The sequence below is a fragment of the Hemiscyllium ocellatum genome, chromosome 37 (genome assembly GCF_020745735.1).
Source record: "Hemiscyllium ocellatum isolate sHemOce1 chromosome 37, sHemOce1.pat.X.cur, whole genome shotgun sequence".
Lineage (NCBI taxonomy): Eukaryota > Metazoa > Chordata > Chondrichthyes > Orectolobiformes > Hemiscylliidae > Hemiscyllium > Hemiscyllium ocellatum.
The window spans coordinates 13,410,189-13,434,482 of record NC_083437.1 but is presented as its reverse complement, the minus strand read 5'-3'; the positions used below and the strand labels follow the sequence as shown (position 1 = coordinate 13,434,482).

At 40.1% G+C, this 24,294-nt stretch overlaps 1 protein-coding gene across 7 annotated transcripts in view; it reads left to right on the top strand.

Annotated features, from left to right (window-relative positions):
- The window catches only part of mtor (mechanistic target of rapamycin kinase), a 474,957-nt gene that overhangs the window by 207,037 nt on the left and 243,626 nt on the right, over positions 1–24,294 (top strand). For all 7 annotated transcript variants that reach the window (XM_060852056.1, XM_060852057.1, XM_060852054.1 and 4 more), the window contains 5 exons: positions 2,156–2,248; positions 7,739–7,885; positions 18,188–18,330; positions 20,437–20,599; positions 23,908–24,053. In XM_060852056.1, the coding sequence (XP_060708039.1) occupies positions 2,156–2,248; positions 7,739–7,885; positions 18,188–18,330; positions 20,437–20,599; positions 23,908–24,053 (692 nt within the window). The remainder of the gene's footprint in view (positions 1–2,155; positions 2,249–7,738; positions 7,886–18,187; positions 18,331–20,436; positions 20,600–23,907; positions 24,054–24,294) is intronic.

The following is a 24,294-nucleotide window of genomic DNA, read 5'->3' as shown; positions in this document are numbered from 1 at the left end:
AGCAGCATGGTGAGCACTGAGAGAGGCTGCTTCACTGACTGTGGGAGGGTGATAATCTCTAGTCAGAGCCGTAACTTACAGCTGTCTCAGGATTTCAGGAGATTCATACTGGTGTGGCCAAAGGGGGCGAACCATTGCGACAGCCTTTATTGCTGATCGTGGATATGGAAACCTCCAAAAAGTAGTGGAAAGAGTCTGTGATCATCACTTGAAGTTATTCCTCAGGGAATCGCCAACCCATTGGAGGCTGGGAAGACTATGTGCTGCTATTTTCTGGAGAGACCAATGTATGATGTGTGAAAGGGTATTTTTAAAATTGATAGTATAAGTTGCCTAGAAACAGAAAATAGTGTATGGTCAAGAATACGCTGAGTCATTTGTTATTAGTAAAAGTTTTGAAAAGTGAATTTTTTTTAGTTCTTCCTGTTTTCTTTATTTGTTCACAAAAAGAGGACATAGCTGGCTAGGCAAGCATTTATTGGCAATCCCTAATTATTCAGAGGGCAGTTGCAAGTTAACCACATGTCTGTTGGTCTGGAATCACGTGTAGGATTGCAGTTTCCTCCCCTAAAGAATGAGTGAATCAGATGGGGTTTCCAACAATACGTGGTCATTATATTTGCAGACCTGCCACAGCAGGTTTTGAACCCAGGTATCCAGAATGTAACCTCAGTCTCTAGTCCAGCAATAATACCACTGAGCCATTATTTCCCCTCAGCTGTTTGAACTTTTAGTTTCTTTTTAAACTGTAACTATTTCTACTCTGGTTATAACTGTAAAATTATCAAGTGAGTCATAGAGTCATATAGCATGGAAACAGACCCTTCAGTCCAACCAGTCCATGCTGAACATAATCCCAAGCTAAACTTGTCCCACCTGCCTGCTACTGACCCTATCCCTCCAAGCCTTTCCTCTTCATGTATCTATCCAAATGTCTTTTAAATGTTTAATTGTACCCATATCCAACACTTTGCACAGGAACTTCATTCCATACACAAACCACACTCTGTCCAGAAAATTTGCCTCATGTCTTTTTTTAAAATCTCTCTCCTTTCACCTTAAAAATGTGCCTCTGGTCTTGGAATTCCCCATCCTAGGGATGCTACCATTAACTCTGTCTATACCTTTCATTATTTTATAAACTTTTTTCAGGTCACTTCTCAACCTTCTACCCTCCAGTGAAAAAGGTTCGAACCTATCCAGCCTTTGGATAGGTTCCAACCTTCCATTCCTGGCAGCATCCTGGCAAATCTGTTCTGAACCCTCTCCAGCTCGATAATCTCCTTCCTGTAACTGTCCACATTCATTTTAATTAATTGTGTGTAAGGTATTCTGGGACCTTTCTGTAGATATGGTAAGACACATATAAATTCAAGTTTTTTTTTTCTCTCGTAATGATATTTCATAAACCATTTTTCTCCTGTAAACATTCTCGCGCTTCATGGTTTAAAATGTGCACAAGTTGTAATCTTACATGCCACAATTCAAAACCAAAGTTATGTTTTCCAACTACAAAAGTTCAATTTACTTTTGTATTCTTCTGTGATGTAAATAAACAAAGGTAAAATTGTCTGTCTTTACAGCATTTCTGTTGACCCCAAGACTTCCTATCTGATTCAAAATGATGAACTTTTGAAATATGCTGTCAGTTCTCCTGTAGGCAAAAGAACCTGCCAATTTGAATGCATTGAGTTTGTACATGCAGCATTGTGACAATTAGATAATTTGTATTATTGTGTTTGACAAAAGATAAATGTTGGTTTTAGTACTGAGAGAACTCCTTGCACTCCTTTGGAAATAGTGTTTTGTGCTCTTTTGCATCCAAATAGACTGTCATGGTTTCTGTTTCAAATATTATTTGGAAAAGGGTACCTTTTGATTTTCCAGCATAAGTATCAGTTTAAGTTGTGGAGTGAATTTGGACCTAAAAGCCCCTGACTCCGAAGCAAGTATGTTACTACTAACCCAAGGCTGTTTTTATACATAATTTTCTAAAGTTTATTGGTAAGACAATATATCCCAATAAAGTACTTAGTCTTTTTTGTTAAAAATATAACAATTTTGATTCTGGTAATATTTAATAAATGTGAAGCAGTAATTAGTAAATAAAGACATCTTTAGATACTAATAACTGTCTGTCTGATTTATGTTTCAGTATCAAATATTTATTCCTATGGTGAACAAGGTGATGTTGCGTCACAGGATAAATCATCAGCGATATGATGTTTTAATATGCCGCATTGTTAAGGTCAGTGTAGATACATTGGTATGTTTATTTTGAAACTGTCAAACTACAATAGTAATATTTTGTTTTCAATACTACATGTTATTCCTTTCATCTCATTAGCTTATCTAGGCTCAAAATTAGCTTATTATCCTGATGATTCTGAAGTCTGTACAGTCAGTTATTCTGTAACGTACTGGCTGTGTCCTTGTGCAATCCCATGTTATAGAAAAATTGCGCTTTACAAACAGCGCTTAAAGTATTGGCGATGTAATCGGGTTACAGCCAACACACACTTTAGAAACAGTGTCCCCAATTTGTCAGTTGCTGTCACATGGTACCATGTTGTCACTTTCTTATTTCTGTTTTGATGTATTCCTGAATTCAACTTTCCCATTATTGGGAATGGACTCTTCCATATGGCATCTAAACATTTTCTCTCTTGGTCATGAATCTTCAATTTGATCCTCCAAACGCTTTTTTATCAAGATGCCTTTTAGCCTAGTCTTTGTATTTCTCAATATTCATTGTATCAAATTCACGAACCTATTGGATGTACTCCACAATATAGTTCAATCATTTGGAACTATGCAGTTGATGCCAGAGGAGTTATACCAGTCAATGTCAAATAGTGTGGAACCCTCATTAACCTTCCAATAATAACTTGATAAGAAGACATGCTTCTAGTTCTGTAAGACATAATTCTTTTGATGGCAATCAAGTCTAACATTGGGTAGGGTTAGCCCACAGATTTTTGAAAATAATCAACAATCCCAGAACTCTATGGCTGATGATATGTACAGGTAATTCCCAGGTTGCAAACAGGGTCCATTTATAAGTTAGTTTATATATTTTTATTCATTCGTGGGAATATGCTTGTTGCTGGCTGAGTTGGTATTTATTACCCATTCCTCATTACCTTTGAGAAGGCTGTGGTGAGCTGTCTTTCTGAATTGCTGCAGTCCATATGAGACCTCAGACTAATTAATACAATCAGGTGGCTAGCTTGGCCATCTTTCAGAGAAGTTGAAAGTAGGCCAGACCAGGTGAGGATGACTGATTTAGTGATGCCCATTAGTGAGCCTGGCCCATGGTGGACCACTTAAAAAGAACTGTAAAGTTGAACACATTTTTCTTTATTTCTTCGTTTTGCTGCCTGTATATTCTGTGTTTCGATTTATTATTCTGTTTTAAGATGGCACCAAAGAGCAGCAACACTGTACAACACTTTTCACTTTATTTTGTACAAAATAACATGACAATAAATAAATCAATAAATCAAATCAAAAATGGTTTTCCAATAATCGACAATTGTTTCATGGACATCAGTAGATTCTAATTGCAGATTTTTTTTTCCTTTTAGTTGAATTCAAATTCTACCATCATCTGTGGGATTCGAACTTAGGTCCCCAGAGCATTAGTTGAGTTTTTGGATTAATGGTTTAACAGTAATACCACTAGGCCATTGCCTCCACTTGATGTCAGATGTTTAAAATTGCACTCCTGTGGGGAATCCTGTTTGCAAGTCAGATATTCATAAATTGAGGACCCCCTGCATGCAGCTTATGCTGAATTTGCTACCTGTTCTTGTACATTTGAATGACTTTCCCAAGTCACTGTCAACCTGTATGAGAAATGCCGATCCCCTTTACAACTTAAAAGAATTTTTTGACAGCAGTAATTATACTAATCCATTGATTGACAAATCCCTCTCCATTTGTTAAACTGGTTAGTAACTACAATTGCATACATACAAGTCCTTTGAGATAATGACAGTGGGTCAGTAAAATTAACTTGGTGATGAGTTCAAGAGTCTTCTGATGCTGCTTGACTATGGATTCTTTTAGTATATGCTGTTTGGCAAACATCTAGCAATATGAGGGTATCCATTGCCGTTTACTTTAGATCATCATGTAATAGCTGCAACTTTGTTGAAGCTAGACTCAAAAGAATAATTACTGCCTATCAGATGTTAATGAAACAAAAACAGAACTTTGTAGTAGAAAGTGAGGACTGCCGATGCTGAAGATCAGGTTGAAAGTGTGGTGCTGGAAAAGCACAGCAGGTCAGGCAGCATCCGAGGAGCAGGAGAATTGACGTTCTGGGCATAAAACCTTCATCAGGAGTCAAGCCCTTCTTCCTGATGAACGGTTAATGCCTGAAGCATTGATTCTCCTGCTCCTTGGATACTGCCTGACCTGCTGTGCTTTTCCAGCATCACAAGAACAGGACTTTAACTTCTAAATCTTGAGGAGCACTAACAAGTGGAATGTAATCTGAATTTTGTCCAAGCATTTGCAAATGTTAACATTTGTTAGATTTAAACAGTGGAATTGTGTGGTTTCATTCTTTGAGGAGATAACTAGGATTTTGAATGTCCATTTAAACCTTGATGGTCTCTACAGGAATTGTAACAATAATAATACTATTTTTGGAGAAATATTTATTTGGTAGTTTTAGGTACTGACATGACTGTTAAACATTGAATTCAACAGTAATTGAACTCCATATTTAAAATGAAAATATTTAATGGTGCAATATGATGTTTATCAAATTTAACAATCTGTTGATGATAAATTTTGGTCAAATCAACATTTGTTTGAGGAAGGACAGAAAAGTAAAAGAGGTGATGACAAATTTGTATAAATTAAGGGTGATGTATTTATAAATGGAAGAGGTTTACTGAATGGTTCTTGGACTGAATCCAGTTGACTTGAGTTGAGGAACAGGAGGGTTTCCATCAGCTGTTCGAATATCTTCTCACAAACCAAAAATGTGCAGGTTAAGTTGTTGTTTGTGCTAAATTGCCTGTAGTGTCCAAGGATACGTAGACTAGATGGGTTAGCTGTGGTAAATGAAGGGTTGCGGGGATAGGGTGGAGAGCTGGGTCTGGATGGGAGGGTCAGTGCAGATCTAATGGACTGAGTGGTCTCTTTCTGCACTGCACTCTAAGATTCTATATAAATATGATGGTTATGATAGCAGGTCATAGGTTTGGAATACTGCAGCAAATAACTCACTCCTGACTTCCCAAAGCCTTCCACCCACAAGGCAAAGGTTAGGAATGTTTTGGAGTGAATCAGTGTAGCTCCAACAACACTCGAAGCTTGACACCATCCAGGGCAAAACGGCTTGCTTGATTTGCAGCACATCTGCAAACATCTACTCTCTCCACTGCTGACACTCTGTACATACTGCTGCTACTATCTACAAGATGTTTTTTGCAGAAGTTGATCAAAAATCCTTAGCCAGTGCAGAGGAACCTTGAATATCTGAACAAGATCACAAGGTCCTCATGCATGGCTAACTATGTTATCCTGCATTCGATTAACTGAATGAAATACTCTCTGCCCCATGTCCTTCGGATAATCGAGGTTCCTTTGTACTTTCCAATCTCGTGACAACTTCCACCTAGAAGGAGAAGAGTATGCATATACATCACCACTTGCATGTTTCCTTTTGGACAACTCACCATCTAGACTTGAAAAAGTATTGCAGTTCCTTCAGATTTGCTGGGTCAAAGCCAAGGTAGATATCTCCTCTTAATAACAGTGCAGGTCCGTGGCACATGGACGGCAGTAGTTCAAGATGTAGCTCACCTCAACCATCTCTTGGGCTACTAGGAACAGGAATAAAGCAGATTTGACAGCGACATCCATGCCCAGAGGTGAAAGAAGATCTTGGTTGGACGTGATGATGCTTTATGTAAATGTCTATAAGTGTTCAAGTATTCGCCCCTTTCCATTTCTATATCTTGTACACAATCAGCTGTCGCTACATCTTTAGCCAGAGCATCACAAATCCTGACCACTCAGTGTAAACAAGTTTTCCTCACCATCTTATAGGCCTTTTTTTTTAGTTATCTTGAATTCATGGGGGCATAGAATTCTTACACTGCAGAATGCGGCCATTCGGCCCATCGAAGCTGCACTAACCCTTCAAACAGCATCCCTCTTTTTGTTGAATGCCTTTATACATCCTTTATGGACAACAGTTTATGCAAGATCATATATTTCATTGAGATAGTGAAGAACATTGATCGAAGCATTAAGTCATGGTATTGAATACAGTTAACTTTTGATGGCTTACCTTGGTTAACTCTGCTTTTGCAAGTGAAAGCTTTTTATTTCTTGATAGTTTCCAATAACTTCTCCAGCACGAGTGTCAGGTGTCTTGGCCTCTATTTTAGTTTATCCCTCTCCCCTTACTAACAAACAATATTATAATATTAGGAACTCTCCAGTCCTCTGAAATGGTACCTGTGAACAATAACCATTTGAAAAGTTTTGACATTTTGCTGTTTGTACTTATTTTTTATTTTCTAAGCGAGATTATGAAGCACCTCTGAGGAGAGAGAGACCTAAACCCAGGTCTCCTGTCTCAGAGGTGTGGATGCAACCACTGGAGCCCTTTATTTATACTATTTCTTTTCCTTAACCTATCTTTTTATTAACCTGTTCAGCAATGTTATTACACACCTCTGGTGAAGGTGGAATTTGAACCTGGGCCTCCCAGTCTCTAGATAGGGACATGACCACAGCACCTAAACAGGGCTATCTATTTGTACTATTACTTTTCTCAGTAATTAATTCCACCTGAATCAATGACTGACCAATTTTCAGTCACATTCTTTTTTTTTGAAGATAGCATCATATTCCTTCAACAATTTTGTGACATCCTCTGCCTCTGACAAGAAGATTTTCTTTGGGACCTTTTTAGGCCCACTTTTTAAAAAATCTTCTATGATAATCTATCTTTGCTTCCTGCGTTAATGTTTTCAATTCACTTCTATAATTTTTTGTCCATGTTTGAACCAACACTAATGAAGTCAAGAGCTGTGTGGCCTTGGCTGAACCCAAGCCACTGGAAGGTCACTGAGCAAGTGCTGTTGATGATACCCTCCAGGACTTCATTGACTATCAAGGGTAAACTGATGTGTCACTAATTGGCCAGTTGGATTTGTCCATTTTATGTATACGAAATACCTGGGCAATGTTCTACATTGTTTGACTACACTGATCCCATTTTCTAGCTTCGTGAGGCAGAGATTATGATCATGCAAGCTATAAAAGTTTCTGCAACCACCACTCACAGTCCGAATTCCAGATTCCTACCATTCCCTGGGGGAAAAAAATTGTCCTCAACTGTCCTCTTAGCTTTCTACCTCTTATCTTAAATCTATTCCCCCTGGTTATTAATCCCTTTACTAATGGAAAAATTGTCTTCTCATCCATTTTATCAATGCATCTCAGTATCTGATCGAGGTATGTAAGACTATTTCTCAATTTCTGTTGGTCTAAGGAAAACTACCCCATCCTATCCAATCTTTCCTCATAGCTCAGACTCTCCAGCCCAGACCAGATGAGAAATTTACATGATTACAGACAGAAGATGTGTGAGAGAGCTTGTATGATCCTGTGATGCACTATCCAGCACTTTGCTGATCAAGTAAAAGTGTGTTTCCATCATAATGATTTGTTTTTCTTTCAAAATGTGTTCAATTGTGCACAACAGGGTTACACCTTAGCTGAAGAAGAGGAAGATCCTATTATTTTTCAGCACCGGGCATCTCGAGGCAATCAGGGAGACACATTGTCTAGTGGACCAGTGGAAACTGGCCCGATGAAGAAATTGCACGTCAGCACTACCAACTTGCAGAAGGTTTGTTCGCGGCTAAAGAATTGATTGATGAAGTATAAAATATATTTGCATCTTCCCAAGTATGTGGGAAAATATGAATTTAGTATTACACAATGGGCATTGACTTTTTATTCCTGAATTAAATTTTGGGTACACTTATCACAAGCTTGTACATTGCAAGCAATTTTAAAAAATAATTGAAGCTTTGATCTAGTGTCTTCTGTGAGCAAATCCAGATCAACTTTGAGTGAGTGTGCGCACTTTTTAGATAAGGTGTGTGAATCTTTAAAATGAGCAAACCTAATTTAGCTTGTAATTTGTAGTTTGTTGAAAGAGAAATCAGCTGTTATAAATTTAGTAGTTGAGCTAGCTAAAGCTGGATTCAGAGGAACCTCGATTATCCAAATATCAGGTTATCCAAAGGAGATCTCAAGGTCCCGATAGAAACAAAACATCAAAGACGTGTTTCCAACACCGATCGTGTTCATTGTTTACAATGATTAAACAGGCACCATCTCCAAATAACTGACCTCCAGCCCTCCCTCTCTGCCCACACTAACCCTGGAATTCTACAGAGGGGTACACCCTAAACCTCCCTTCCCCAGAAAAAATCTCTAACATTGCCCTGGACACGGTAAAAGTGGAACCTGTCAAAAAGTTGCAGTAAAACGTACGTGTGTGTGTGTGTCTGAGTGTGCACAGTTTTGGACAGGGTTGGGGGTGTGGACAGAAGTGCGGTGTTGGACAGGGTTGGGGGCGCAGGCGGAGGTGCGGTGTTGGACGGGGTTGGGGGCGCGGACGGAGGTGCGGTGTTGGAAGGGGTTGGGGGCGCGGACGGAGGTGCGGTATTGGAAGGGGTTGGGGGCGCGGACGGAGGTGCGGTGTTGGAAAGGGTTGGGGGCGCGGACGGAGGTGCGTTGTTGGACGGGGTTGGGTGCGTGGACAGAGGGCTATGTTGGAGGGGGTTGTGAGCAGGCAGTGGGCGGGGTGTTGGTTGAGGTTGGGATGCAGGCAGTGAGTGGGGGGCGGTGTTGGAGGCAGGCAGCGGGCGGGGGCCTTGGACGGTGTTGGACAGGGCTGGGGTCGGGCGGGGTTGGGATGAGTGTGGGTGGAGTTGGATAGAGTTGGGGGTAGTTGGGGAGGGTGGGGCGGTGTTGGATGGGTTTGGGGGGGGGCAGGGGTTCGTGCATGGTGTGATACTGCCTAGTTTCCTGAACAGGAAGCATACTTAAAAAAAACTCCGAGCCCCAAACGAAAGGCAGTTAATTGATTAACCGAATGAAATAGTGCCCGCCCCTCTCATTCAGCTAATCAAGGTTTCTTTGTACTCATTTACTGATTCAACTAGGTCCTTTGTATTAGGAACATGTAAAAGTGGCTCAACCCAGTGTGACTGAGAACTTGTGTTAATTAGAATAGAATATACGAGTTACACATCTTTAGGAGTTTTTGGAAAGAGGAGAGATTTTGTTTGGTGTTTGTTTTAATTAAGCTGTTGATTGAGTATTTCTAATCTTTAAAGTGACAATAAGTTCTTCAGGTTGTGTTCAGGTCTCCAATCTTTTTCCTTTCTTTTCTCTTTTCAAAATACCTGGGTAGGTATAAGATTGCTATTGCTGTTTTGTTATAGGAATAACATAATAAAGTGTAAACAACAAGGAAGCGAGAGTGATTTTAATTAATAATTTGATTCAAGATGATAGAGATGGCTTGTCGGATGATGGGTTGCACCTACAGCATGTAGGAGTTGCTGCACACCAAGGTAATATTATAATTAAGCAAAGTCAGCATGTCATCTTGAAGGGGAAATTTTATGTGACAAATATATTACCATTCTTTGAGGAGGTGACTAGCAAGTTGGATAAAGGGAAACCAATAGATGTAATATATTTGGATTTCCTAAAGTATTGGCTAACTAATGAAGTATAATTGCGAGTTGGGGGTGGGGAGAGGAGTGGGGAGTGGATAGGGGGCATTTTCAGGATTAAGGGCTTTTGCCCAAAACATCAAGTTTTCCTGCTCCTCGGATGCTGCCTGGCCTGCTGTGCTTTCTCAACATCACTCTAATCTTGATCCCGGCATTTTCAGGATGCCAATCTAATTAATGGAGTGCAAGGAGGATCAGTGGCTGTGTCCTCGATTTACAGTAAATATTAATAACTTAGTTGAGGAAAATGAATGTACTATGCAGAATTTTCAGATAGCACATCACTAGTTGGAAAGCAAGTAGCTAGGATAATGCAAAGGCCTAGGCAATTTTCTACAATTTTATACATCCATACCTGTAAACAGGTCAGGAAATATGTAGAAACTTGGCCGATGGAATAAAATGTGTGTTAATATACTTTGTCAGGAAGAATAGAAGAGTTCAATATTATTTAAATAAAAAAGACAGCAGAAAAATACAGCACAGAAATAATTGGGGTTCTCATGCATGAAGTACTAAAACTGGCATCAAAGTTGGGCGGCTTACTGGGAAGGCAAGTGGAATGTTGGCCTTTATATCAAAGGATATGGAGTGTAGAATGGGGAGTCTTGCTAAAATTATCCAAGGCACGAATCCAATTATGACTGGAATACTGTGAACAATTTTGGTCTGTTTATCTAAGGGAAGATGTACTGACACTGGAGGCAGTCTAGAGAAGGTTCACTAAGTTGATTGTGAGTCTGGAGAGATTTTCTTATTAGAAGAGATTTGAATAAGTTGGGCCAGTTCCCATAGGTTAGAAGAATTAGAAGAAACCTCATTGAAACACAAACAATTCCTAAGGAGCTTGACAGATAGATATGAAGAAGTTGTTTCTATGTAGAAGAGTCTGGGACTGGAGGGCATAATCTCCTCTAAGGAGATGCATATTTAAGGCAGAGATGAGGCTAGTGAATTTTTGAAATTCTTCACTGCAGAGAGATGTCAAGGTTGGTTGCTGATAATATTTAAGGCTGAGCTCGGCAGATTTCTAATCATGAAGGGAATCATGGCTTATGGGTATAAGGCAGGAGAGTGGGAGTTGAGGATTATCAGATCAGCCATAATCTCATGGTGGACCTGACCTTGAAGAAATTCTCCTCCTAAGCCTCTTCCAAGGATGCCTACCTTGAAGAAGTTCTCCTCCTCTCTCCATAAGACAAAGCCTTTCCACCAATGGGTTGAGTGGCTTACTTCTGTTTCTACCTCTTGTGGTTTTATGGTCTTGAGGAATGTTTGGTTACTTTGAGCAAACTATATAGGGTCAATTATAAATAACCTGAACATGAAATATTTCTGTTGTCAAACTATTCCTTGAATGAATGTCAATTAAATGCATTTAAATTTGAAAGGATAATTAGAATGACGGCATATAATTTGCAATATTTATTGTATTTAAATTAATTGCAGGGATATTTTACAGAAACTTCAGAATACAACATGGTTTGTTTCATTTTTACTTGCCACTACTTGTTTTGAAGCACATTGCAGATTACAGTAATTTTTTTCTTCAGAAGCTATTAATGGCCTTGAACCTCATGCTGAGAAAATGGCCTGAAGCTTGAAGAATGCTGTATTCCTAAAGTAATTCCTAATGTATATGCTGAAATTCAAATGTTGGAAGCATATTAAAACCAAGTGACTCACAACTTGTAAATCAAGTGTTGTTACATTTTCTAATTCTCTTGGTAGTCTCCAGGCCCACATGTGCAGTATTTAATATGAGTAATCTAAGTAAATTTACGACACTGTGAAGTTGATGCGGGCATTAATTAGGTGATCTTATGTTGAAGCTATTTAAGAAGGATACATTTTTGTCATTTGTATTACTGTTGTTATTACCCTAGCTGATGTTATTATTGGACAAGTCAGATCCAAGCTGAAATGTGGCTTGATTGCTTGTTTTGGTTTTAAAAAGGTGGTTTCACAATGTGATGCTACAAATTTAGTTTTAACAATAAGACAAATGAATTATGCAAACTAATTAAAATAAAGTTGAAATAATCAAGCAATTTACATATAATACAAGTTTACCAATTTCAAAAACAACACCATTAATCCCAGAAACATTCGTTTAAAAAGGCTCAAACACCAGAGATAATTCCCTTCTCTAACACACACAGGGTTGGCTAAGCTGGGCATCAATTCAGGTTTGGACTCTAATTGCCTCGTTCTTGAGTATTTCTCAGCTTCAAATAATCTCTCTGGTTTTAACCAAACACCTCTGGTCTGGAACATTTTAATTCCTTACACTGAGGTAACATATTCTAAACAGTTCTAAACTATCTCCCTTTCTCATAAGGAACTGTTTTGCACATTTAGCTTCAGCCAAGACTTTAGCAAAGCCTGCCAATTGAAAACCTAAAAGTTTTTTCCCTAAGATATTGATATTTCTCCTAACCAAAAGAAGGTATATTTATCTGTGACCTTCTAAAGTAAAACCTAATGCTCATCACTTTTTATTCTGTTCCCACATAAATCTCGCCTAGTAAAAATGAAACCCCATTACTTCTCCAGGAAGTTTCTCTCTGGAAAGAAATCACCATGGTTACAAGTTGATCATTATACCCTTCATAGACACCCCTGAGTATTTCTGCAATGTATTTTGTATATTGTACACACTGCTTTTATTGAATGTTGTATAAAGGGAGTGAGTGTTTGAGGCTATGGTACCAATCAAACTGCATTGGCTTGGATGGTTTTGGGCTTGTTTAATGTTGTTGGTGCTATGTTCATGTTGGCAAATGACTGTTTTATTACACTTCTGATTTGTGCCAAGTAGAGGTGTCTAACAAGCTTAGAAAAGTCCAGAGATGAGGTATTTGCTGCAGGACCCCTAGACTCTGACCTGTTCTTGTAGCCACTGTATTTAAACGACCAGTCCTGCTCAGTATCTGATTGCTGGCGTTTCTGCAGTAGGATGGTGATAATGGGTGATTATTGAATGTCAAGGGTGTTAGATTCTTTTTTGTTGGCAATGGTCAGTACATCTACTATAAACCGACTGACTCCCACAGCTACCTGGACTACACCTCCTCCCACCCTGCCCCCTGTAAAAACGCCATCCCATATTCCCAATTCCTTCGTCTCCGCCGCATCTGCTCCCAGGAGGACCAGTTCCAATACCGTACAGCCCAGATGGCCTCCTTCTTCAAGGACCGCAGATTCCCCCCAGACGTGATCGACGATGCCCTCCACTGCATCTCCTCCTCCACTTCCCGCTCCTCCACCCTTGAGCCCCGCCCCTCCAACCACCACCAGGACAGAACCCCACTGGTTCTCACCTACCACCCCACCAACCTCCATATACAGCATATCATCCACCGTCATTTCCGCCACCTCCAAACGGACCCCACCAGCAGGGATATATTTCCCTCCCCTCCCCTATCAGCGTTCTGAAAAGACCACTCCCTCGTCAGGTCCACACCCCCCCACCAACCTAACCTCCACTCCCGGCACCTTCCCCTGCAACCGCAAGAAATGCAAAACTTGCGCCCACACCACCTCCCTTACTTCTCTCCAAGGCCCCAAGGGATCCTTTCCTATCCGCCGCAAATTCACCTGCACCTCCACACACATCATCTATTGCATCCGCTGCACCCGATGTGGCCTCCTCTACATTGGGGAGACAGGCCGCCTACTTGCGGAACGCTTCAGAGAACACCTCTGGGACACCCGGACCAACCAACCCAACCACCCCGTGGCTCAACACTTTAACTCCCCCCTCCCACTCCACCAAGGACACGCAGGTCCTTGGACTCCTCCATAACAACACGACGGTTAGAGGAAGAGCGCCTCATCTTCCGCCTGGGAACCCTCCAACCACAAGGGATGAACTCAGATTTCTCCAGTTTCCTCATTTCTCCTCCCCCCAACTTGTCTCAGTCAATTCCCTCGAACTCAGCACCGCCCTCCTAACCTGCAATCTTCTTCCTGACCTCTCCGCCCCCACCCCACTCCGGCCTATCACCCTCACCTTGACCTCCTTCCACCTATCACATCTCCATCGCCCCTCCTCCCTACCTTTTAACTTAGCCTGCTGGACACACTTTCCTCATTCCTGATGAAGGGCTTATGCCCGAAACGTTGAATCTCCTGTTCCTTGGATGCTGCCTGACCTGCTGCGCTTTTCCAGCAATACATTTTCAGCAATGGTCAGTACACCATGGCTATATGTCAAGTTATGCACTTCAGTGTGAAAATCAAAAAGAAGAGAATTATTTAGATGATAATTTGTTGGGAAGTGTGGATGTTAAAGGTACCTGTATGTAGTCGTACACCAATCAATGAAAGTAAATAGGCAGTTGCAGCAAGCAGTTAGGAAGTCAAATAGTAGATTGGCCTTTATTGCAAAAAGATTTGAGATCCCAAATAGGGATGTTTTGCTGAAGTTATATAGGGCCTGAGGCGGGAATTGAACCCGGGGCTCAGGTGCTGTGAGGCAGCAGTGCTAACTACTGTGCCACCATGCCGCCCACACATTTCTCCCTTCTAAGAAATGACATATTTGCCATTGAGGGAGGACAGTGCCAATTCATTAGGCTGATACCATGGATGGCAGGACTTTCCCGTGAAGAGAAATTGGTTTGAGTAGACGTATATTTGCTACAGTTTAGAATAATGAGAGGGGATCTGATTAAAACATATACAATTCTAACAGGCTGGACAAACGAGATGCAGAGAGGATGATTTCCTTGTATGGCAAAACTAGAACTAGATGTCGAGATTCAGATTATGGGTTGGACCTGAAAATGTGTTGCTGGAAAAGCGCAGCAGGCCAGGCAGCATCCAAGGAGCAGGAGAGTCGACGTTTCAGGCATGAGCCCTTCTTCAGGAATCAGATTTTGGGGTAGACCATTTAGGACTGAGATGAGGAAAAAATGTCTCTGAAAGTGTAGTGAACCTGTGGAATGCTCTACCGCAGAAGACTGTAGAGGCCAAGTCACTCTATATAACATAAGATAGATACATTTCTAAATTTTAAAGGGATCACGGGGTGAGAGTGAGAATGTAGGGATATGGCATTAAGGTAGAGGATCCACCATGATCCTATTGAATCATAGAGCAGACTCGAAAGGTTAAATGGCCTACTCCTGCTCCTGGTTTGTAAGTTTCTCTGCACTGCTGGGTGCTTTAACAGCATTAATGTTACTGTTGAATGAAATGTCAAAGTTGTGTCATTGTGAGAACTAGTTTGGAATTGTAATATACTGTTATTGCCAAGGCAAAGATGTCTTGATGCAAATGTTGCAATGCAACAATACCACAAGGTTAACAACTTGTGTGTTAACCATTAGTAATTGAGCTGAAAATATGTTGCTGGAAAAGCGCAGCAGATCAGGCAGCATCCTGTTCCTTGGATGCTGCCTGACCTGCTGCGCTTTTCCAGCAACACATTTTCAGCTCTGATCTCCAGCATCTGCAGACCTCACTTTCTCCATTAGTAATTGAATCTGATGTAATTCAACCATGTTGCGAGGATTTTTGTGGTGCAGTGATGGTATTTCTACCTCTGGACGAGAAGTTCTGGGTTCAAGTTTCACCTTGTCAGGGGTGTCGTAACATTTCTAAACAGGTTGATTTAAAAGAGAACTTCTTCAATGTTGCTGAATTGGGATCTGAGTCTATGGAACCAATGTGTCTATTATATATTGAAATAAAACAAAGAACTGTGGGTACTGGAGATCTGAAACAAACAAAGACAGAAATTTCTGGAGAGACACAACAGATCTGGCAGAATCTGAAGAGAAAGCGGTGTTAATGTAGAGTCCGGTGGCCCTTTCTTAGAACTGAGCAGCTAGGAAAAGCTGGTGTTTATGCTGATGACAGGGAGTGTAAAGGGGTAGGAGTGAGTGGGTAGGTAGACAGGGATTCCAGAGACAGAGTTTTAAAAAAATTTCGGTAGACCATGGGATTGTTGATAGTAAGCCAGGGAAGAAGAGAAGGTAGGTGATAATGGAGACTATACGTAGATGAAGATAGGTTGGCTGCACTGAAAGCAACACATTTCATGATAGTACCTGGTGTGTTGGGTGGCTGGTAGGCATCAAAGCAAGTGGTCTGCACTAACATTGTTCAACTCGATAAGGCCCCCTAGTAGAAGATGAGGTGTTGAGCTCTGCTGGGTCATTGGCAGGCCTGAGACAGAAATGTTGGCATCACATGCTGGCAGTCATAAATCCAGCAACTCACCAGGCCTTCTTGACAGCACCTTCCAAGCCCATAATCTCAATTCCCTAGAAGAACAAGGGAGCTCCCTTAAAGCCACAATGAGAATTTATACCACCAATTCTTCACTGTCAGTGGGTCTAAATCCTCAAAATCCCTCCCTAATATTATTACATTGTAGATGTACCTATATCTCACAGACAGCAGAGGCTCAAGAATGCAAATTGCCATCACTATTTCAAAATAAGTAAGAATGTGCTACAAATTCTGGCTTTGATAATGATGCATTCAATCAATGCTTGAATTTTAAAGAAATACATTCATTGAATTACTCTTTGCAATTGTTGCCACCTCTAACATGATGCCGCCCTGCCCTCCTAGAGGAGGAAGTTGCCTAGTGGTATTATTGCAGATAGTTAAGACCGAACAGCCAGATAATGTTCTGGAGACACGGGTTCGATTCCTGCCACGCCTGATGGTGGAATATGAATTCAATCAATATGTGGAATGAAAAGTCTAATGATGACCATGAATCCATTGTTGATTGTTGGAGAAACCCATCTGGTTCACTATCCTTTACTGACATCCTTACCCGGTCTGGCCTACATGTGACTCCAACCTACAGCAATGTGATTGAATCTTAACTGTCCTCTGAGCAATAAATGGTGCCTAAACAGAGACGCCCTCATCCTGTGAATCAGTAAAAAAAAACAGATCTTACCTTCATTTGCATTCAGCATTCTAATTGGAACATTTGCCCCTTTATACCACTCTGATCCACTTTATACCACAGCACCTTATCATGCAAGTGTAAGAAATGCAACACTTGCCCTTTTATCAGCTCTACTAAGGGACCAAATATTCCTGCCATATTAAGCAGTAATTTATTTATTGTACTTTCAACTTTGCTGTTCACAATGCAGTCTACAATACATTGGGAAGTCCAGACATAGATTAGATTAGATTCCCTAGAGTGGAAACAGGCCCTTCAGGCTAACTAGTCCACACTGACCCTCCAAAGAGTAACCCACCCAGACCCGTTTCCCTCTGACAGATGCACCTAACACTGTGGGCAGTTTAGCATGGCCAATTCACTTGACTTGCATATCTTTGGACTGTGGGAGGAAACTGGAGCACTCGGAGGAAACCCACTGGGAGAATGTGCAAACTCCACACAGACGGTCATCCGAGGCTAGAACTGAACCTAGGACCCTGGTGCTGTGAGGCAACAGTGCCAACTGCTGAACCACCGTGCCGCCCCAAATCTTGGATTGCTTTGCCAAACGTTTCTTTTCAGTATCCTTAGTTTCCTGTCATTATAAATCTCCACTTGTGTTAAACCCTTGGTCTTCTACATTGATTCAGAGAAACTCAACGTAAATTGGAGGAAATTCCTCTTTAGTTCTTTTACAACCTTTCCTCAAAAATGGCTTTAACAATTTCAGATCAGTACCTCTGGCTCTAATTTTTTGGACAACAGCTTTCACCTCCTCCACATGATCTTTAAGTTGTTTTTCACTGTTTCCATTATCACCTTTTATTCTTCACTTCTGTCCTCTTTGCTATTTATTTCTTGTCTTCCACACTATTGCAGGTTGTCCCTTTTTTTCTCTCTTACTTACAACACCATTGCCAGCATCACTGCCAGGCTTATTTAAAATCTGCTTCAATTCTATTTTTTTCTGATTCAAAGTCATCACTTGGAAATGGTAATTTTGATCATTTCCGTAGATGCTGGCTGAACAATTACGTTTGTCCAGCATTGTCTGTTTTTATATCAGTAGTTCAGCAATAAAAATGAATAGAAGTAGTTATTTGAATGAGCTAATTTATTAGAATGCCACATTGGTTTTTGTATGATGTTCTGTCATTCATTTGAAATGAAAATGATTGTGGTTAAGTTTAGAAAGTACTGTTCATGATATTAATAGATGATTGCATAGCACATTCTACCTTGTTCAGTAGTATAAGACGGGCATGAATGCTTTTATTTTAAATTTTTTGATACCTGAAATTGATTATGAAGGCTGTTTCCTTCATAAACCTCAGATATTTTAGTAGCACTATGGTAATGAGTAACTTCATTCATGCTTGAATTACCTCTGGTAATGTTACTGGACTTTGTGCAATGAACTGTTCCAGAAAAAGTCACAAAGGAACAATTGTATGAATTTTGATTTGCGTTTCAGGCTTGGGGAGCTGCCAGAAGAGTTTCTAAAGATGACTGGATGGAATGGCTGAGGCGATTAAGTGTGGAACTGCTTAAAGAATCCCCATCACCTGCACTCCGCTCATGTTGGTCTCTAGCTCAGGCCTATAATCCTTTAGCTAGGTAAAATTTCCAGCTTAATATTTTGTGGTAATTTACTAAAAATAAGTTTATGATCAATATATAAGTCAATCAGTGATTGTATTGAACTGGCAGTATGATTGTAATGAACGTCTGTACTGACATATGAAGAATGCTAGAGACTTAAAGGAATTCACTTAATTTCAGTCCTCCCACAAATGCCACCCCTGCCAGCAGACCTCTTTGCAGGATAAAGTGCTGTTGAACATTTGTTCAACAAAGTGGTGTGTCTGATTTGTTCAAATTTGAATTCTGAATCTTTGATTCTTGGCAGTTAGAAGCTAGGAGAGGTTTTTGAGGGATCTTGGGAAAAAAATTCACAACTGCTTTTGTTTCGCTTTGAGTCATAGAGATGTACAGCACAGAAACAGACCCATCGGTCTAACTCATCCGTGCCGAATAGATATCCCAAACTAATCTAGTCCCTATATCCCTCTAAACCCTTCCTATTCATATACCCATCCAGATGCCTTTTAAATGTTGCAATTGTACCAGCCTCCACCACTTCTGATTGCAGCTCATTCCATATACATACCACCCTCTGTATGCAAAAGGTGCCCCTTTGGTCCCTTTTATATCTTTCCCCTCTCACCCTAAAACTATGACCTCTAGTTCTGGACTCCCCCACCTCAAGGAAAATACTTTATCTATTTATCCTATCCATGCCCCCATGACTTTATAAACCTCTATAAGGTCACCCTTCAGCCTTCATGCTCCAGGGAAAACAGCCCAAGCCTATTCAGCCTCTCCCTATAGCTCAAATCCTCCAACACTGCAACATCCTTGTAAATCTTTCCTGAACCCTTTCAAGCTTCAAAACATCCTTCCGATAGGAAGGAGACCAGAATTGTACACAATATTCCAAAAGTGACTGAACCAATGTCCTGTACAGCCACAACGTGATGTCCTACCTCCTGTACTCAATGCTCTGACCAATTAAGGAAAGCATACAAGCACCTTCTTCACTATCCTATCCACCTGTGACTCTACTTTCAAGAAGCTATGAACCTGCACTCTAAGGTCTCTTTGTTTAGCAATACTCTCTAGGACTTTACCATTAAGTGTATAAATCCTGCTCAGATTTGCTTTCCCAAAATGCAGCACCTCGCATTTTAAGTTTCCATCCTTCCTTTGCCTTCTGTGATGTTCATCTGGGACACCATCTTCAGCCAAGAAGGTGGGCAGTCTAATTAGTCCCAGACTTTTGCTGCTGTCTGTGTACAATCAGCTCTGCTAGTGATAGCCAAGATAAGTGTTGGGAAGGAGGTTTGCCATTGAAACATCCCAGTGCTAAATGAACAGAACAGCAGTTGAAATGAAAGTGTTAATTAAACTAAGAATGAACCGACAGAAAAATATTTGTGAGCAACTGCCAGTATAAGGGAACTTTCATGGGCAAGAGCTGTGTAATATTGATGCTTGTCTTACATAAGTGGCATATCTTTGACAAAATTGCTTGAATGAAGCAGTAATAAATGCAAGATATGGGATGTATTAGCATACATAACAACCACCATATTAAATTGTAATTAAATGGTGTTGAGCACTTTTATAGGTTTACTAATGTGGATTTTAAAAAATTTTCAATATTTCCTCCTTTTTACACAAACACTCAACTCAAAGGCTTGCAGTTGCAAGTTGCGATCCAAGCTGAATTAAATTAGTGTTCTTTCTCTCTGCTCAGGGTCATTCTGTTTACCCCACATGATGAGATAACTAAATTCAAATCCAATTTATATTTTTCTTTAACTGCTTTAACCTTCCTTGTAATAGGCAGAAATGAAGTGAAAACTAGATCAGGCCTGACTGTGAAGCCCCCGTCAATCGCTGAATAATTTCCTAGCATTTGTTTAGGCTCATGTTGAACAATTGCCTTTTGAGAAAGTATCAATGGATGCAGAACTCAGTCATCAAAATGAGGTGACATAAATAAATCTGCTTGAACAAAAGCACATTGAATTTTTGAGTTGTCCTTTATTCTGAATGAATATGCATTCTATAACTAAAGTTTCTTCCATATTTTGACATATGAATAATTTGTTTTTCTTTTCATTTTCTAAAACTTGTTTAATTTTCTCTTTCATGCAGAGACTTGTTTAATGCAGCTTTCCTATCCTGTTGGTCAGAACTGCATGAAGCACAGCAAGATGAATTGATCAGAAGTATTGAGCAGGCTCTGACTTCTCAAGACATCGCCGAGGTCACCCAGACTCTTTTGAATCTTGCAGAGTTCATGGAGCACAGTGACAAGGTGAAAAAAGAGGCTAAATTTGATAGTGTCAAGTTCTGAAGGTGTTGACTTTTATGAAAATTGTTGAACATGCTCTGTCTGTTTACCCCCCCCCCCCGTGCTACCTCTATCTCCCCCCCCTTCCATCGCTGTCTCTGTCTCTCATCTCTTTCTTTCTCTTTTTTCTTTCTCTATCTGTCTCCTCTCCCCCATTTCTGCCTCCCTCTGACTCTCACCCCCCCTCCCCCTATCTCTTGCCCTCTCCCTTCCTTGCTGCCTTTCTCACCCTTTTCTGTCTCGCTCGTTCGGTTGTTCTCTCACTCACTCATTCTCTCGCTCTCCTGCATTCTAATGTAATGCTTGTTGCCATGGGATCATTCAAATTTTGATCAGTAATACTCTTGTGAACGTCCTTGAGATACTTTGCTACAGTAAGTATTTTCTACATAGGAAGTTGTTCTTAATGCTTTGTTTGCTTCCTACCTTATCCTCTACACCATTCTCTAATCGCTTTTTATTAGAAACGTGCTGCTGAAGTGGAGAACTAATTATGCAATTAGAAGTGGAAGTGTTGGTGGGAGGGTAATTGTAACAAGGATGCAAAAATGCTTCAGTATGTTTCAGACAGATGAGTGAGTGGGCAAATGAATGGCAGGTGAACTATAATGTGCATAAATATGAGGATCTTCCTTTTTGTAGAAAAAACATGAAGGCGGATTATCATTGGATTGGGAATTGCTTAAGAGAGAGTGAGATGCAATGAGACTTGAGTGTCCTTGTACACCAGTCACTGAAAGAAAGTGTGCAGGGTAGCAGGCAGTAAAAAGACAAATGGTATCTTGGTCATCTTAGTGAGAATGTCTGACTACAGGAGCAGGAATGTTTTGCTGCAATTGTACAGGGTCTTCGCGAAATCCACACCTGAAATAATGTGTGCTGTTTTGGTCTCCTTATCTGAGTAAGGATGTTCTGGTTGTAGTTGGAGTGCAGCAAAGATTTACCAGACTGATTCCTGGGATGGGGTCTCTGGGGTCCAGAGCCAGGGGTCACAGTCTAGGGCCATTTAGGACTGAGGTGAGGAGAAATTTATTCAGCCAGTGTGGTGAGCCTGTGAATGTCTCTGCCACAGAAAGCAGTTGAGGCCAAAACATTGAAATTTTTCAAGAAAGAATTAGATGTAGTTTTTATTGTTAAATGAATCAAAGGATACTGAAATAAAGTGGGAGCAGGGTCCTCAGTCAGATGATCAGCCGTTATCATATTAACTGGCTGAGTAAATTCAAAGGCGAAACCACCTACTATTGCTATTTCCTGGACAGGTCGTTCTGTGACAATGCAGTTTTTGTTAAAACAAATTTGCTGTAATGCAATTGACAAATTGGAGACACTGTTTCTAAAGCATGAACTTTTAAAACCTGTGTTGGCCATAACATGATTACATTGCCAACACTTTAAGCGGTCTTTCTAAAGTTATGATTTTTCTATAATGTGGGGCTGTGCAAGAATGCAACCACTTTTTAAGAAGAACTACCTGTATGACCTGACTGAACACAAGTATAGCTGAAAGTCAGCAGCACCTCTTTTACGCTAAAACGACTTTAGCTATCAATTTAACCTACAAATGGTGGCCCAACTGAGGTTACTGAAACCATGGCCATCATGAGGGAATTTGGTAGAGCAGAGTGACTGACTGACTGAAATTTTATTACATGTGCTAATAAAGTTCTTTTTACTATCCTGGTCTATGTTTTATTGTCTCAGCTCAAACAAAGGTATGTGCAATGAGGTAAAAAGTTTGAAACAGCTTGAAAACAATGATGTAAAAGTTTGAACCAGCTTGAAAACAATGATGTAAAGGCCTACTCCTCTGTTGGTACTTTTAATGTTTTCTTTGAGCATCAATAAATTTGGTTTTTCTGTTCCTTTGAGCTATGCTTCTATATTAAGAAAATGTTAAACATATTTGCAGTGAGTTTTTAAGATCCAACTATCTTACTGTAGAATGTTTCCCTCGCATACATAAAAATTTTAAGAGAATTGGATTATTGAACTTGAAGCAGTCACCTTTTACCTTGAGGTCTGACTACGATCTATCACGACAAAGTTTATCAAAATTTATTTGTCAGATTTGCTTTTTGAAAAGGGATTAAAATTAATTGAGCTTGACCAATTTCTAACTGCTCCAAGTGGATTGTGTTTCTGCAATGCATAACTGAAGAGCTTGAAATAAATTGTCATCTTCTTACTCTTTACTTGTTTCACCTAACACTTTGCCTTCATCTTTGAACTGTTTTCTCTCCCTTTTAGTATTTCTGTTTCCCTCCTCCATCTTCTATTTCTCTTCCTCGCCATCTTTCTGTCTGTCATTTTCTCTTCTCTGTTCTAGTTGCCCACCTTTTGTGTGTCCCTCTCCCCCTTAACCCTTATTTTTCTGCTAGCGTCTACATCGTCTATTTTTCACTGTCTGTCTTTGTCTATTTTGTAAACTGCCTTTCTCCTTGTTTTGTATTTGGTGGAACTAGAAATATGGATAGTGATTGTGTAATAGAGATAATTTAGTGGTAGAAAATAGTCACTAATATAGTCTAGAGACCTAATAGGAGTAGATAAGGCTACTGACAGAGCTGTAGTTCTGCCCCAGCAGCAGGCAAATCTCTGCTTAAAAAGCACAGATGAGTTGAAACTCAGAAACAAGCTGGCTTTTCAGTTCCTCTGACTGTTCGAGTGGTCAGGTAGATCATGGCTAATCTGTAGCTTAACTCCAACACCATTTCCCCCCCCCCAAAAAAATCTGTCAATCTCAGTTTTGAAGTTTTCACCTGACCGAGAGTGAACAGATGTTTTGGAAGAAAGTTCTCCATTTCAGTTCTTCTCTGTGAAGAAGTGTTTTTGGACATTATCCCAGCATGAACAATTGAGCTTTAATTTTAAGTTTATGTTCTTCATTCTGGACTCCGCAATCAGGGCAATTAGTTTCTCTCTGCCTACCCGAACCCAATTTATTTGATATCTTTAACACCTTGAGATTATCCTTTAATCTTTTGTATTTAAAATTTTGTCATGCCAAGTGACACCGAAAAATTGCAAATTATTTCTTTCAGTATTTATTTCAAATGGGATTATTTATTTGTTACATTTCTATGTATACAATATGCTGCAGGAAATTCACCCCTTTGGGGGTTGAGGCAGATACTCTATGTGCAAAATGTAAAATATTGTGTTTGTTGTTACTGTTGCCTTATTTGTCAGCTTGATACATTCAAACATGTGCCAAAACATTTGAATAAACTACTTGGCCAACAAATAGCTAACTCCTTAATTTCTATCAGGGCCCTCTACCACTGAGAGATGATAATGGCATTGTCCTCCTTGGAGAAAGAGCAGCCAAATGTCGTGCTTATGCCAAAGCCTTACATTATAAGGAGTTGGAGTTCCAGAAAGGTCCCTGTCCAGCAATTCTAGAATCATTAATCAGGTAAGTTGAACTACTTTATTTAAATAAGTGTAAGGAATTCATGCAATATACAGTAGTTTTAATTTTAGTGGATAGCCAGAAAATAATTAATGATGAAACCTTTGCCAAAGGGGGTATAATTCAATAAGAACAGGGACCCAAAAGCTGGACTTTCTTTTGTTGCCTGCAATATGCCACATGATATCCAGTTCTAGTCATCAGTGGAACTGAACAATGAACAGTGGAACTAAACAATTCCAGC